General features: G+C 36.5%; 1 protein-coding gene across 1 annotated transcript in view; it reads left to right on the forward strand.

Moving 5' to 3' along the window:
- Positions 1 to 18,325, forward strand: part of LOC107750854 (neurogenic locus notch homolog protein 2-like) — a 66,146-nt gene that overhangs the window by 13,115 nt on the left and 34,706 nt on the right. The window contains exon 2 of the mRNA XM_016566406.1: positions 12,333 to 12,414. Coding sequence (XP_016421892.1) covers positions 12,333 to 12,414 — 82 coding nt within the window. The remainder of the gene's footprint in view (positions 1 to 12,332; positions 12,415 to 18,325) is intronic.

Consider the following 18,325-nt stretch of genomic DNA (forward strand, 5'->3'; position numbering starts at 1 on the left):
AAACGGGCGTTAACAGAGGCCAGAGATGCTGAAGACAGACACAAAGAGGAGATAATACTGTAGCAGGCAGAACAAGATCACTGTTAACGATGTGCGAAATATAGGAAGAAAATCCAAATATTGAATTTTATATGAATGTGTTTCTGAGGGGAACGGAACTGACTGTTTTCAGAAATGGCGTATTCCTTTCATTTTGTCTCCGTATGATGCATTTAAATTAGTGTTAATGGTTAATACGCGCAGCGCTGCTGTGTTTACAGCTGTAACCAAGGAAACGCAAAATGCAGTGGTTGCCTCTAATTTCAAATGGCTATGAAAAAATCAAGGTGCAACACAGAGTGAAGAATATGCAAATGTTATTTTATATGTGATTTTTCAATTTCTGTACCTGAACATCTACAAACATAACCTAAAGCATCATTTCATTTCTATTTTTGTGCTACAGGCCTATATTTAATTGTGCTATTACTTGTAATATGTTATATATTTGTTCTTATTTACTGGCTGTCACTTGTCTTTAATGTTTAAACTTTATATTTATGTTTATTTTTGGCTAGTGATTTTTGCTGTGGTATCGAAATTTAAATAGAGAATTACAAAATTTAATTGGTATCTAAAATATTGGTGTCATATAAGCTTATTTATTAGAATACAAGATAACAGATCAAAAAACAATGATAACAGCAAGTATTTTATTTTTTGTGGCAGGGCCAGTGAAAATGTTGGCAGGGCAAGTAAAAATTTGAACCACTGGGCCAGTAGAAAAAATCCTTAGCGTTGATCCCTGCCATGCTCCATAAAGATAAAAAGACACTAAGCAACTCTGCAGGTGTTTGCAGGTGTTTTTAAGCCTTGCTAACATTCAGTTACATTCAGTACTGTGTTCTGTGTGTTCAGTGCGCATTCTTGCGCTTGAACAGACAAATACATAAAAAAATACGTCAAAATATCCGTCTTGGCTAGTAACTTTGTAGCTTTAACAATGTTTAATTTATATTTAATTTATACAGTAGAGTACCAATACACCGGTCGACTGGCCATTTTTTGTTTTATTTAAACCGATCTCCGTTCCGGACTCTGCACATAAACTGCACTGCAATCATTTTCCAAAATGTAATTTGGGTGGAAATATTACAAAGTGTGTAAATGGCTGTTAACAGAGGCCAGAGACGCTGAAGACGGACAAAAGAGGAGAAAATACTGTAGCAGGCAGAGCAAGATCACTGTTCACAATGCATAGTAGCAATACTGCTTTGTTTGCAGCGGTAACCAAGGAAACACTGTATCACTGCTGTTCCATAAGCGCAACCTGCTGTCAGAGAGTGAATTTGCATCTCATTCAGCCCATCTGCTGTTTTTCCAAAAGCATAATTTCATTTGTATCTTTGTTATATATTCAATTGTGTTATTGCTTGTAATTTGTTCATTTGTTCTTATTTACTGACTGTTCACTTGTCTTTAATAATTTTTGACATTTATATTTGTTAGGCTAGTAGTTTTTGCTGTGGTATCGAAATTGGAATCGAGAATTGTAAAATTTAATTGGCATCTAAAATTTGGTGTCATATAAGCTTATCTTTTAGAATAAAAGATAACATGGGTCAAAAACAATGATAACAGCAACTAGGGCTGGGTATCGAGTTTGATGCTTTTTAGGCACCGACCGAATTGCCTCGATACTATCGAGTATCGAAAAATGTCTTGTCGTTCTGTACCAAATTTCGATACCTAAGGGATTAATCAAGGAAAAACACTAACGTTAGTTGTGTTCAATTTGGCGCGGTGCTGCGCAGACCAATCAGTGTTTGACATCAAAGTACCACATGAGCGATTTGAAAGCTTATGGAGCAGTCTGCTCTCGCGGTACTTTGATGTCAAACACCGATCAGTTTGTGCAGCGCCGTGTCAAGTCGAACACACCTACTAGTTTATGCCGACCGATGCTCAGAGACGTGACTTACACGTGAGGCTGTAGTGTGTAAAATAGGGATGTAACGGTATGAAAATTTCTTATCACGATTTTAGTGACCAAAATTATCACGGTTATCAGTGTTATCACGGTATTGTTAAAATGTGCTGGAGATGTTAAAAAAAGTACAGACACATAAACCACTTCAAGTTTTATATTTAAAAATCAACAAACAACAAATAAAATGACTTTTTGTTTGTAAAAGATGAAACGGTAATACTAACCGTGGGGAATTTTATCATGATTTATCGTCAAACCGGTAATCGATACATCCTTAGTGTAAAAGCGTCTGACCCCCCGTAGATGTAAGGCTACGTTTACACTAGTACGTTTTTGTTTTAAAACAGCTTTTTAAAATGAAAGTGTTCCTTTTCATACTGGTGTTTCCACTGCGTAAAAGATCTCCGTCCACACTACACGACCGAAAACCACCATTGAGTGTTTGTAATAACTTCCAATCGCGATCTAATGTGTCTTTTGGTCATTTAATGTTGCTGAAATATGTTATTTGTAGCATTTTATATCGGGCTAATCTACTGCTTAGCTTTTCACATGTAAGCATCCTATATTGTTATGAAAATAGGCAGAATCTCATGAAAATCACATACAAATCATATACTGTCGTAATTGTGTGTTTATTAGCTTCATGTTTCATCCGTAGGAAAGTTTTTCTGGGTTTCTTATGTGCAGAACCGAATGCGGAAGTGTAATGGACGTTTGTCATTGGAGACAGGGCGGGTTATAAACACGTAATATGATTGACATTTGAGCAGCAAATGAGCTTCCTCTGAGTCAGAACAGCGATCAAGGAAGAGAAAACACAGACGGACAGTGCTGGAAGCAGCTGCTCATCAGTAAAACAGTGGAAAATCAATAGAAATTATGATTCTGTCTGAACTATGCGTTTTTTTAAACAAAAACACATTAGTGTAAACGTAGCCTAAAAGATGTGGAAACTATTTGAACTTTATTAAAACTATTTGCACTGATTTATTGGTTACCTTTGTGCAGTGGCTCGGGAGTTAAAGTCACCATGAAATCAAAATTGAAAATTCTTATTTTTTAATGGAATACTGTAGTGTTTATTATAAATAATTTATCCGTGCACTTCATTATTTTTTTAAAATTCATGTGCCCTCGTAATCTTTAATCAAAAACGTTAACCTCCCCTCCCCCTCAAAACGACTCATCTTCTCTTCCGGTCACGAGCTATGGCGCAAGGGCAGTGAGGGGTAAACACTGTGATAAACGACAGGGGGAAAAACTGAAGCTGATGCTTCACTTTATAGCACTGACACCAGTCATGAGGGAGTACGTTACCCCTAAACATTGAAAAGATATTAGGATATCACTACAACATTACTCTTAGGACATCGCAAACTAATTTTTTTCATGAATATGACTTAACCTTTCTTTAAGCCCCGAGTTTCCGAGTTGGGGGCGTGTCAATGAGAAACATGGCGGAATCGATGGATGCAACGTCTGTAGTTGACGGTAAATTTTTGTTTAAATTGATAGTTTAGTTGTCCTATAAACTTAAATTGGTCATGTTCTTGTTACGCAGCTGAAATCCAAGTAAAAAAATGCAGCCCCTGTTGTATTTTCTTGTAATTTATTAAAAGAAGGTACACCGCCATCTTGTGCCGACTAAACTGACTTGAACGCACCTGACGCCGTAATTACGACTTGTCAACTCCTAAGTACGAACGTCCCAGGAGAACTTGAACGCAGCATAACTGTAATTATTTCCCACATCCAAGTTCCAGGTTATAATATGCAAAAGTCTAAACATTAATCTCTTAATTTTACAGTAAGTAGTAAAACTTACCCAAAATAAAGGCTCAAACGTCTAAAAAATGCACATTTAAAGGGCTCCTCTTTTGGTGAAAGTTTTCAGACAGCTTTTAAAATGGCCGCCAGACAATGTGAACACATGGAGACTCATATCTCAGTATGCAATGATCTGATTGATTTGAAATTACAGGAGGTATGTAGTAATAAACACATCACTTGGTTAAGACATCAAGTATGATAATACATTATTTTGTCTTTTTATAATCTGAGCTCAAATATGGAAGTGTGCTTAATGGGTATGTGAGCTTAATAGGTATGTTTACCCTATTTTGAATTGGAATGTGGATGAAAATTTATTTTCATGAACAAAAACAGTAAAATCTGTAAAAAATTGTAATCTCATTTTTATAGTGTAAAATTTAAATATTCAGACTGATTGAGTTAAGACTCTACTCTCTACTAAAATTAAAGGGGTCATATGATGGTGCTAAAAAGAACATTGTTGTGTATTTGGTGTAATGCAATGTGTTTATGTGGTTTAAGGTTAAAAAACATGTTATTTTCCACATAATGTACATTATTGTTGCTCCTCTATGCCCTGCCTTTCTGAAATGTGTCGATTTGAACAGTCGACATAATAATTTGCAACAAAATAATAATAGTTCCAATGAAATCTGTATCATCTGGTGTGCGTCTCCAAGCAAGTGGTGTTTAGTTAGTGAACGAATCTGCGGCTTTGAACGATTCAGAGAGTCAGTGATTAATAACCCATTCATAACTACAGCATTTTGCATTATGAATGAATGAATGAATGAATGACGCGATGCCTGGCTCATTAATACAGTGACTTGCCGCCACCTATTGATGGTTTTATTTTTAAGTCTACAAGTAGGCTATCACTTCGATTTGCCATCATTTATTGCTTTATTTATTATATTAATAATACACTTAATGGAATGTTAAGAATATGACATAAAACATGACATAAGATACAATTAATAAGGATAGAAAATCTTTCTATAAAGGTAAAAAAAATGCACCTGTAAATCAATTTAAGGAGGCAAATATTGTCTTTTAATAGAAAAGGAGTAACTGCGGTCTAAGTGGAAGAGAGGGGGTACGCAGAAGAATGTTATATGCCCCAGGGGGTACGCCGCTGTAAAAAGTTTGAGAATCACTGGTGTACTGGATGTGTGAATTATGTCTTAAAGGAACAGCAGTCTATTCCTGCTGTCTGTGTTTTTAATATTAAACAACAAAATACAAGGAAATCACTCACTTCTTGATTGAATAGCTTTTGTAACTTCAACAAGAATTGGTCTTTAGTTTATACAGTGAAATATGCACTGTTATTTTACATTTGTTTACTTTAAAATCTCTGTGCTAAAAAATACTGTTAAACATCTGAAAAACACTGTTTATTTTATTAGGGCTGAACGATTTTGGAAAATAATCTAATTGCGATTTTTTTTTTGACCAAGATTGCGATTTAACATGCAATTATTTTTTAAAGCTCTTTATGTTCTGTATTCAACAAAGACAAGCTATACATCATTGTATAGTATGACCAACACACTATTAGATAGATTAAACATAAATGTTCTTTTCTGTAGGCCAGGCCTACATGTTACGATGAAATTAGGTGATGCATGAATTGATATGAATGACATTTTTATTTAACAACTACGATCACAGTAGTATATTGACTGATTTGTTGAACTTCCAACCTTGTTAGCATGTAATAATTATGACAACATAAACCACTGACAAATAAGCCTGATGTAAACATTAATATGAAAGTCAGTAACAAATGACACAAACTAAAGTAGATTGCAGAAATATAAAAACAAATCTGTTGCTTTACCACACTACTTTAGGTAATTCCCGTGTCACGTGTAATCGCAGCCTCTGCGATTGAGAAATCGAATTTTTTCATATCGCGATATTATCGCAAATGCAATTAATCGTTCAGCCCTACTCTGTTGTATTTATTTGTGCTGTTGCTTGTAGTCTGATTATTTGTTATTATTTTATTTATTTTTATTTGACCATAGTCCTTTTTTCCCTGAACATGGCACATACGAACCGATCCGTGACCCTAAAACCGTGAACCAAATCGAACCGTGAGTAATTTGAACTAGGGCTGCAACAACTAATCGATAAAATCGATTATTATCGATAATGTAAATCATCGACAACGATTCTCATTATCGATTAGTCGGGTCTGCCCACAGTGCACATCCAACTTTAGGCGGTCGCGTCAAATTACAGCACTGAATTACACATTTTCATGGACAAAATGTATCTAAAAATAGTGGAGGAAACAGAATGAGATGCTGCGGGAGAAGAACGTGATCCAAGCTGCCCAAAACATGAGAATTCTTTATTTTAAGATTTAAGCTAATGCATTAGCGTAATGGCTTGTCCTGTTGGGTGGTTTGACAGATGCGCAAAAACTTTCAGTTTACATTCATATCCTTATCTGTAAATGTCACAAATTCACGCAAGCATTTCCATTTTTGCATAAAGGCCCGCCCCGACAGTCTGTGTTCAGTTTAATTCTTTACTGAATGAGCTCGGCGGACAGACAGAACACGGACAGAGGGAGACATTACTACTCAGCGCAAAAACATTCGTTGTGCTGAAATATCTGTTGTTGGTTTAAGTCAACATGCAGTGCACATATTTTATGAGAGTAGGAACTGTAAAGGGATAACAGCATGTAATTGTCTGAATATAAATATCAGACACTTCATAACCGCCTTTTACAGGATAAAGAAATGACAGTAGACGTGACTGTGATCAAAGTGAACGTGTGTTCCTGCAGATCATTACTCTTACCTGTTGGTTAACACTGAGTTTGTGATTTTATTATTATCTTTATTATCATTTTAATTTTTAATGTAGAGATTTAAAGGGGTGGTTCATTGCGATTTCACTTTTTTAACCTTAGTGTGTAATGTTGCTGTTTGAACATAAACAATATCTGCAAAGTTACGAAGCTAAAAGTTCAATGCAAACGGAGATATCGTCTTTAAAATTCTGGCAGTTTAATGCCTACAAAAACGGCTGGTAGGGACTACAAGAAGTTACTTCCCGGGTTCGTGACATCACAAACCCAGATAAACCCCGCCCTCGGGAAAAGGCAGCAAAGGGGAATTTAGAAGTTGTTTGAGCAGTACAGCCAAATGAAATGTTTAACCGGCAAGCCTTTAAAGTACATGCACATAATGTACTTTTTTGATTGCAAATAATTGCAGTTTCCCGTGAGTGTAACTCTACCGCTGAGTTAATGCCATTTGATGTGAATGTATGTCGCGTTGTACAGAGTATTGACACGGAGGCGCCAGAAATGCAACTGATAGCATGTTCGCTGTAACATGATACTATGATGTTTTTTTCAAAAGCAATTTGTGGCGACATTTTAATCATCCACGATCAAAAATCATGATATCGCACATCCCTATGGAGAAGTTTTATTTTACAATGAGAATGAGTTCAAGTAGAAGCTAAAGGTCTAGTTTTTTGGACCCCATTGATTTTCATTGTGGAGACAAAAACAATTAGGCTAAATTCTTATTTTGTTAAATATCATCTTTTGTGTTCTGCAAAAGAGTGAATGTGGGAAATTGCAGTGGTCAGATATTAAATACCAACTCAATACCAGAATACTTATGCCAGGGGTCTGCAACCCTAATAATATTAATTATTATCATTTATGTATGTTTGTCTAATTGACAAAAAAACTTTTAATTGGCTAAGAAATAAAATACACTGCTGGACAATAACCAATAATTTGTATTCTATAATATTTTTGATATATATTTTCCTAATGACAATTTTATGATTATGATTGGTTTATATACTACAAACACTTTTTTCCATTTTTATCACAGAATAAGGCAGGAAATATATTTTATAGCTTCTGTACTGTAATAAATGCTATGTAAGTTAGCACTGTATCATTCATATACTTTATTTATTACCTGGGTAAAACTTGGAAAAACACACACAAACCATATATTGTTGCAGTCGTTTATTGTCTTCACGTTTCATCAGTTATGGTTTATGCTTGTTATTCAGCTTAGCTACTGCGATAGCTGGATGCCTTTGTCCATATTAGGGAGCGCCCTCCGGCTTCGAGTATGAATGAAACACACTGCATGAGAGTGTTGAACGCTCCGTAATGTACACATCATTTTGGATACGAATAAAACATATCCAAAACGATGTGACTATCTTGACTCTTTTAAAAAAAAAATTAAATCTAGATTTATTCACACTGGCCCTTGAAAATGTCTACGTGAACACACTTGCCTGAAAAAAGTGCAGGGGAAGAGTTTTGGTTTTATTAAAAGTCGGGGGAACACGTCCCCCACATATTCTATGCCCATGCTACAGGGAGCCACCGTGGAGGGATGAAAGAGCCGTAGGTTGCTGACCCCTGATTTATGCAAATTATTGTTTATTTTGTGTTTAGTAACTTCACATTGACAATGAGATTTCTCTGTTAAGTGACAAAAAGCCAAATTAAATCCTGTGTAATTCATTGTTATATCATGAAAGCTTCCAAGGGGTTGAATACTTTTTGTATTACTATTGAACGTTTGCAGAGTGAACAAAAGCATGTTTTTGGTGTATGCATTTTAAAAGCTGTGTGTTGAGCCACTGGTATGTTTGGTATATGGTGTGATGAGCATGTCTTTTCTCTGAGTTTTATGATCAATAAAACCAGGTTTAAGACTTCACACAATGCTCTTGAACATTTTCCACAGTGCTCAAAACTTGTCATTTCACTTTCAGATGCTGTTTTTGAGTGTTAGACTTCCAAGTGTTATTAACGAAATGTAGCCGGGCTCAAAGATAAAGAGCTTTGGGGCATTTATGTAAAGCCCCGTCTTTAGCTGTTGGCTTCATGCCCAGGCTGCTCTCACTTTCTCTGCACTTTTGCACACAAGGATATTTTGAGGCCCGGTCAAAGTACAGGAAGTCTGTATTGGCGCTCAATGCACTTCCTGTCTTGAACTGAAGTACTGTGTTACTTAGTGTCAGCGCTGCTTTGAAATCATATGACCTGCCACTCAGTGTCTTAAAGGGAAGTGTGGGCTAGGACTCACTTCTATTTGCAGAAATACACTTGACTTGTCGGTAAACTGGCCTAATATGTATAAATCAAGAGTTTTTAAAGGTTTTAAACTCCTAAACACAATATTTGATTTAAACCATACACTTTTGAAATGAGTTTGTTGGATTGAATTTGCTTGGTTATAATACAGCCAGATGTTCATATACTTCATTGTGACGTCCAGAGCTGTGACGTGTGTCCAGATGCTTCCTGTATTTTGAGAGGAAATGAGTGACAGTATCTGATCAGTTAGGAATTTCCATCTTGAACGCATTTGGCACATTGTCACTGTAAAGGGTTATAGGTTTTTTTCCCTCACCTTTGTTGCTCTACCACTTTGTCTCTCACTTCTTTCCCCCAACAACTCCACTCTCTGTAGTGTTTGTATCAGAGGGAGTGGTGTGGTTACAATCTACAGCAGCTTTTTTCCTTTGCTTTGTGTCGTCAGAAGAATTTTGCGAGTATTCTGTGTAACATCCTGACAATGTGAAGCAGGTTTCACTTACTAAAGTACTAAACTAGTTTGCCTGATTGTGTGAATTAGAAATGCAGTATTAAATCTGTGATCATTTTGGTATCAGCCATATTTAGCATTGTTTTTAACACTTTCCCCGCCAGCGTTTTTGAAAAAAAAGTTGCCAACCACGCCAGCATTTTTGATGATTTTAACTAAAATTTCATGGCCCCAAAAATATTTTGTTTTATGAATATCTGAACATGCAATACATCAAAATAAAGAACAGAGCCTCTATTTTTAAACAAAAAAAATCTGTTTTATTCTAGCTTCAAGCATTCTTTTTTATCAACACTTGAATGTAGGTATGTTTTATAAAAAAAAGCAACATTTTGAGCAAAAAGCAGAGAAAATCACGTTTTTATCAAATACTACATCTGGATCATATTCAGTAGGATGATCAAAGCAAAGATGCAGTAGATCGCATCTGTCAGCACCTCCAAAGCTTGCACAGTCCTTTGCCACTTCCTGGATCGACATTTCACTCGGTCACATTAGGCAGTTTTTATTTATATGCTGTTTATTGTTGATGATCACATTGTTTTTCAAATGCATCTGCATCCATACGAGATTGTCTTCCTCACATGTGTTTTTGATTGGCACATTCTAGACTCATTCAGGCGATGCGTAATAGTGCCCCCGAACGTGTAACAGCGAGAATGCGGAAATTCCGTGTTTGGCAGGGAAGCGCTGTCTCATGAAACCCGGAAAATTCCGTGTTTGGCGAGAGTTAATTTTCATATCAGTCTGATTAGGCCAGTGTTCAAAGCTTGTAATATTAAACAATTTTTTGGCCCAGTTTATAGGTTAAACTCTTATTATGCTTTTTATGCTACACTTCAAAAGTACTAAACGGGCCACTTTTTCTACTACAAATTAAAGATGGAGTTCTGAACAAAAGTTTGGGAGACTACTTAATGTAGCTTTGTCTATGACTAAGAATACAAAGTGTGCCATTGATAGTCTAACAGCATGCCTTGATGATGTTAAATCTTGGCTCTCCAAAAATGTTCTCTTTTTGAACACAGACAAAACAGAAGTTATCACATCTTCGGCCCCTCTGAACATAGGGCAAGTAATCAACTAAACCTTGAGATCCTTAATTTCTCCCAAAGTTCGGAATCTGGGTGTGGAGTTTGAGAACTGCTTGAAATTTGATAAACAAGTTAGTGCCGTTGTAGGTTCTAGCTTCTTCCATCTTTGTTCTCTCGCTAAAATCAAGTCATTTCTCTCTGAAAGTTCTCTAGAGGTTGCTATCCATGCCTTTATTACGTCTCTGCTGGATTACTGCAACTCCCTTTATTTTGGTATATCAAAGGCCCAAATCTCTCGGTTATAAGTAGTCCAAAATGCATCAGCTAGACTCCTGAAGGGATGTAAAAAGTTTGATCATGTTACTCCTCTCCTGAAAACATTGCATTGGCTGCCAGTTCATTATCGAATTGAGTTTAAAGTCTTGCTACTTGTCTACAAATCACTAAACAATCTAGCTCCTCCTTATTTGTCTGATTTACTCCACTCCTACACGCCGACGAGGGGATTAAGATCGGAGGGCAAATTTCTCCTCCGGATCCCAAGAACCCGCTTTAAGACCAGGGTATCTAGAGCTTTTGAAGTGGCTGGTCCCACCCTTTGGAACAACTTACCAGTTCACATTAGAATGGCTTCCACTTTATCTGTTCAAGTCCTATCTTAAAACTAATCTCTTCTCTTTGGCTTTTAATGTATAGCAATGTTTGGTTTTTGTATGGATTTATTCTTGTCTGCTGTTTTTTTCTATCTTTGTTGCATTTTATTTTTTGTTGTGAAGCACTTTGGTTGACCTTGTTCCATGCTTAAACATGCTCTAGAAATAAACTGAACTTGAACTTGAACTCAATCACAATACAAAGACATTACTCCTATTACATCTCCTTAACTCCAGCTTTATTTATGTTTACCCCACCAGTCTGTTTGCCTTTACCTTTTTCAATTATTAGATGAACATGTGAACTTATAAATAAAAAGTGTACATTACGTCACCGATAGCCTCGTGGGCAGCGCGTTATGGGATAACATGTAGCGCCATTGGTCTTCGGGCGTCCCGTGTTCGAGTCCCGGCTTGCGGACCTTTCCCGAGCCCATCCCCACTCTCTCTCCCACTTTGCTTCCTGTCTCACTACTATTCTATCAATAAAAGGCAAAAACGCCAAAAAAAAATCTTTAAAAAAAAAAAAAAAAAAAGGAAAAAGTGGTACATTACTGTTCAAAAGCTTGGGGTCAAAATATTTTTTTATGTTTTTGAAAGAAGTCTCACAGAGGCTGCATTTATTTGACCAAAATTCAGTAAAAATAGTAATATGGTAAAAGAATTTTACAATTTTAAAATAAATGTGTTCTATTTTAATATATTTAAGATTAACTGTATTCACGTGATGGCAAATTTAATTTTCAGTAGCCATTACTCCAGTCTTCAGTGTCACATCATGATCCTTCAGAAGTCATTATAATATGCTAATTTGGTGCTCAAGAAACATTTATTATATTGTCAATGTTGAAAACTTATTTTTGTGAAAACTGTGATACATTTTCCACAGGATTCTTTGAAGAGCATTTATTTGACACAGAATTTCTTGACAGAGATCAATTTATTGCTCAATCTCAAAGCATTAATTTCTTATTAATTTCATTAATAAAAAATCTTAGTGACCCCGAACTTTTGAACAGTAGTGCATATAATAAATTATCCCGAATTAACCTGTACATAAATTAACCCGAAATATTAATTTGAGTTGAAGTGATTTTAATAGGTGAGAATAAACACTGGCACAGCTATATAATTATTAAATTGTATTAATTTAGAATTTGTACTGTTATCGGTTCTTTGCACAGCACTTGATGTGATCTTAACTGAGCCAGTCATGATCTGATGTGTTCATGTTTCTTCACAGCTCTGCAGTGTGTGGACCCCGTGAAGCCCTGTGTGAACAATGCTTCCTGTGCCACTTTCCACAATGGAACAGGCTACTGCAGGTAAGCCAGGACCACTCTCAGATTTAAACTCCACTGTCTGAGGCTCAGTGAGAACCAGAAAAATCCAGCGGCGAGACTGTTTTGCACAAAGCTGCATTGCCTAACTTCATTTCTCCACAGAAATAATGAAATTAGGTCACACTAAGTATTCAATATAGCCAAATATGCTCTCCTGATAAAGTTGGGAGTCCTCTCACGGTACACTGAGAAGTGTAGGTCTTAATGATTGCTTTTTTATGTGTGCATGTGCGTTTTTGCGGTGCATTTAAAACCGTCTCTGACTGTAGGAAAAACTATGCAAAGCGTATTCAAAAAAGACGAGTAACAGTTGGAGTGGAAAAACGGTAAAATGCATCCAATTCTTGTGGTTCAAAGTTTAAACACACACACACACACAGACACAGACACACAAGTTCCCCTCACTGTTAAATGCCGGTTCCTTTACTGCTATTGTCCATTGAACGTTGCTTGTGGCAGCTTGTAATTGTACTTTTTATGCCGTAGGATTGAGGGTTACATTTATTGCTTTGCCCAAAATAAACACTTGCTAACAAACCTATCATGTTACATTTCTATGGGCTGTGAAACACAGAGGGACTGTTTTCCCATCATTGAATGAATCCTCTTCATACAGTCCACAGCCACGGAAACATATTTCACAAATTCCGCATGTCTTACCTTGACAATTTTTTGCACTTTGGGTTTGGGTTACAATAAATACGTTCCTACTGCCATATCTCCAGGCTTAACAAGGTGAAAATTACAAAGAAATTGAAACCACATCTAATGGTAAAGATCGGCTTTGCGGTAAATCAGGACAGGAATGCACAGAAAGCTTACCTCAGCACCACACCGAGGACACAACCTTCAAAAATCATTTGAGACTTCAGCTGAATTCTTACTAGGAATTCCTTGGCTTCGATGGAATGAAGTCATGTTTCCCAGTGTTGGTAATTTGTAACCAAAAGTTGCGACCTTGTGAATTTTCACAACAAATATTGCCAGGAAAGCAGATGAGTCGAGCTTTTAGCACAGTTTCAGATTGAGCAAGATAGAAATAATAAAACCACAGAATAATCACACTCATTGTTCATACAAATAATCCTCCACATCTACCTCAGACAGACTTTACAGTGTCTGCTTTAGTGTTTTTGAAGAGTTAACAATGCTAGTGTGTTTGGAGAGAAGCCTTTTTATTGCTCTCAAATATTAATGGAGGTTTCAGTTGTGTATTTATTAACTTTTAAACAGTTACTTTTTATGTTGCATTTTATTCAGTTATTTTATTATTCAACCTTGTATTGATTTGTGAAATTAATTGTGATACCACAGCCCAGACAATTTAGAATATTTATTTGACTTTTGATTGTAGCGTTTTGATTGTATCTTGGGAATCTGAGAACAGTTTGGGTTTTGATCTCTATCACCATATCAGTACCATATCATTATCAGCTGATTTGAAAGATTTCCTTATTCATTTAGTATTTTTTTTAAAGGGGTCATATGATGCTGCTAAAAAGAACATTATTTTGTGTATTTGGTGTAATGAAATGTGTTTATGCGGTTTAAAGTAAAAAAAAAACCACATTATTTTCCACATACTGTACGTTATTGTTTCTCCTCTATGCCCCGCCTTTCTGAAACGCGTCGATTTTTACAAAACTAATCGGTCTGAAAAGCGAGGTGTGCTCTGATTAGCCAGCTATCCAGTGCGTTGTGATTGACCGAATACCTTCTTCTTTATGCAACAAGAGCTTGTAACACTCCAAAGAGAAGGGAAAAATTGAAATAGCGTCATATGACCCCTTTAAATTTGAGCTTAAAAATCCTGCAGTAACCCAGTTGTAAAATGTTACCAACAATCTCAAAATGATTATCCAGTGTTTCCTCTAGAATTTTTCCAGCTGTGGTGGCAGGCCTATTTCCACAGGGGGATGGGGTGTCGCCCATGGGTAATTTCCCATGGATCATGCCCCCTTCCCCCTGGTGGTTAAACCTCCCCACCCAAGAATCAGGCGCAGTCACACACAGGCCACTTTCCGAGGAACTGAAAAATTTTAATAACCAACCATCTCTGTCAAAACAAGTTTCGGAAGATATTTATTTGCAAAGAGCAGGCAACCTGACTAAGAACATTTGACTTTTTTGAGGTTTTAAATGACAAGCATAGATAAATACAATATAGGCCTAACAAAGTTACAAATAAAATAATGTCTTAGTAGTATTCAGGTACAGAAATGTAATAATTAAGTGCAAAAAAAACACTGCATAGTGTTCACTGTATGTATTATATATAAGGTAAACGTACCTATTAAGCTCACCGAAATCTACATTGAGACTTTTTCAGTGCACAAGATATTGGTTTTTAGTACAAAAAGTTATGTTAAGATAAAATGTTAATCACTCACAAAAAATATTTTATTTTATTTTAAATGACAAAAGAATTTCAATTAAGATATACATCATTAAATGCAAAAAGTCTGGCTGTGCTTAATGGGTACATTTTTTTACCCTTTAAGCACACCCCTGTTCCCATTAAGCTCACATCATGTTTTATTAAAAATTCTTGTTTATTTTAAACAACCTTTTTAAAGAATAATTGAAAAATATTTTTTTAAGGTACAAAGTCAATCACAAAAAAACAGAACACTTAAATCAAGCAACAAGGCGTTCAGTTTGATCAGTTATATATTCATAATGAAGTGTCATTTAAGCACATTGCAACATCTATACTAGTCTGCATTCAGCGAAGTAACACATTCAAAAATCAAATAAAACAAACCAATAAAACATTTCATTCATGGGAATGAACACAAAAACTAGCCTAATTATGAAGCCTCTTATTAAAAGGATGTCAACTTATCTATAGTCTCTTAAGGCTGGAATACACTACACGATTTTTGCCCCGATTTTCCACCGATTTACAGTCTGGAGAAGTTGATTGCTAGCTGCCAAAGGTCAGAGCCAGTCTGTAGACTTGAGTTGACAGAATCCATAGAAAATCGATTAACTTAATTTAAAGTGACAACCATCAGTTTATATTTACAGTCTGTTTATGAAGTATTTACATTGACGTTCAATGTGGAAGAGCTTAAATATAGCACACTGAGCTTAATGGGAGCAGCAACAGTTTTTAATAAATTTCATGTAATATTTATTAAAATGACAAGATTTTGCAAAATAAATAAATGTATTAAGTTCATACATATCTTATTATGAACAACTATTATTTACAATATCTATGAAATTATTCTTTTTCTTATTGATGTCACACTTATTGATGCTGTGTGATTTTCATAGTAGTGCACCCTTTAAGCTCGCCTTACAATAATATGAAATCTTTAAAAATGGAAGTGGGCTTAATGGGTACGTGAACTTAATAGGTGCGTTTACCCTAGATTAGATCTTTGTTAAAGCTGTGTTTTGTTATTTGATTAAGATTAATGACACGTACAGCAGCAGGTATTTATGGGCTGCTGTCCCTTTAAGACCTGATGCACAGATTCAATATAATGTGTTACGTTCTCCCCAGTCTAGGGTTGGGGATACCGAACAAGTAATTTAAAATAAAGATAATTGAGCTCTCTCCCTTTACTCCCTAGCTGTCAATAAACAGGAGATAACAAGGGATCATAAAGTAAATGGCAACCTCCTCCCTACGGCTTCGAAAACAAACACAAATTAATAACACCGGAACGAAAAACTCTCACTCAGAATGGCAGCAACCCATCACCTATCACAAGACCACAGGTGTGTTGAATGTCTGGGGCAGGAGACGGTGGGCAGTAACGGCAACGACCAACACCACAGAGCTCAGCACGCCGCTCTCTCCCCGCTCTGCTCGCGCCCAATGCGTACAATGCGCTCAGTGCTCCTAATGCTCGGGCTCAGTGCTCCTCTCTTCTCCTCTTCCTTCTCAGCTTTTAACCACTCTCACTCATCCACGTAAATCAGCTGCAGCTGCGTCCAATCAACACTGCTGAAAGGGAAAAAGAGAGAGAGAGACGGGGAAACAGCACAATGCATAGAACATCTCTGCACATTGAACAATCAGAATAAAAACACTTATGTCCGGAGGACGTAACAAATGCAACACATCCGATTTCTTTCTCAGCTGTTTTCGCCGAGTTAAGGTATAACCGACTGCATTTACCTGAATAATTGTTGAGATGGGTATTTTGACATAATTTTACAGTATGTGTATGTGTCTGTTCAAAACGCAAGGAGATGCGAAAAGGAATCAGGAAGCATTAACGCTATCTGAAACGTGCCTGTGTGTGTGTATGTGTGCGAGCTTCAGGTGTGTGAAGCTGTGTCCACAGAAAACGCACAAGTTTATCCATCATATATTTTAACCAACCAACAATGACTTCAAATGCTTTGTAACCACGAGTATAGACAGTTCGATTGAGACTGGCAGTTCGCACCCATGGCAGCTCCGGGGGATCTATGGATGAACACGAATCATTTCTCCGTCTCCGTGGATAAATGAAACCCCTCATGATTATACAGATCAGTGTGGCTCTCACATTATATGACGTGTTCAGCACGGGCGGCGGGTTTGTCGAGAATGCGAGTCCTGAAAAGGTGTGCTTGTGCAGGTGTTAGTTCGGTTATAGACTGTGGTGTCATGGTCGTAAAAAACAAAATCCTGTATGAATGCAACCATATCAAGCATACTAGCCATTAGCATCTGCTCCAGTGAGTCTTGTTTTGTGTGAAACGTCAGAGGATTAGGGATTAACATAAACAGTGGGATGTGTCGACGCATTCCATGCAAATCGAATACATAATTTTTTTACATAATCGATTTAGTCAACGCGTCATTGCAGCCCTAATACATTTCTGTTTGAGACTGTTACTGTCTCCTCGGCTATAAATAACCCGACTGTGAATGATGTGAGTGGCATCACTGTGACGTCACTGAGAAGCTGCAGCTGTGGTGGGGATAATTTTTGGTGTGGCAGCCTGCCACGGCAGAATTAATGTAGCAGGAACACTGATTATCCATTTTACATACTGTACATTAAAATGCTGTGACGTCTGAATTTGCTTATAGCTTTTTAAATGATTGATTTTTTTTCTTAAATTATTTTGACAAAATAAAAATTTAATATTGGTTATTTTTTTGTTTAACAGCCGTAACATGAAAATAATTATCAGCTTATCGGTATTGGCTACACTCTAAAAAAAAAACACTGGGTTAAAAACAACCCAATTTGGGTTGTTATTAACCCAAGGGCTGGGTAAATATAGGACAGAACCCATCTTGGGTTAAATTTACCCAGCAAATTGGGTTGTTTATTTAACCCAGCTAATGGGTTTATTAATTTTTTACTATATTACTAGCTTATTGTTTACTTAATTAAATTATGTTTACAGATTAACTTAAATCCTCTAAAGTTTTAATAATAACTTTATTTTCCTTTATTTATCATTTACAGCATTGTTTATATCGTTTTTAATAGGCTATACATGTTGCCTATATTTAAACTCGTTTAACAAACATTAGAAGAAAAATTAAACATTAAACAGAAGTAATTCACTTGTAATCGACCAGCCTCTGTTATTCTGTTTCCACCGTAACGGCGCTGGTTCTCGTGCCCGAGCTGGAGTCGTGTTCGGCGGGGAACTTCTAACCGACCGCCGCCCTGTGTTTCACTCATAGCCGAAACATGCTGTGACTCCATAACCTGCCAATAAACAAACAATAAACAGCTCAGAGGACATGTTGTAACATCCAAAGTATAAGCTTTTCCATCACGCAAAAAGACCGCCATACTCGTTAAAGGTGATTCACACCTCGCGCCTGTATGTTGCTCTGCATAAAATTGAACGATATACAGCACAGTAACGATTTTATAGATAAAATAAAATGTACACAAACCTGTATTTTACCGAAGAATGCATC

The sequence above is a fragment of the Sinocyclocheilus rhinocerous genome, unplaced genomic scaffold (genome assembly GCF_001515625.1).
Source record: "Sinocyclocheilus rhinocerous isolate Xijiao unplaced genomic scaffold, SAMN03320098_v1.1 scaffold2267, whole genome shotgun sequence".
Taxonomy (NCBI): domain Eukaryota; kingdom Metazoa; phylum Chordata; class Actinopteri; order Cypriniformes; family Cyprinidae; genus Sinocyclocheilus; species Sinocyclocheilus rhinocerous.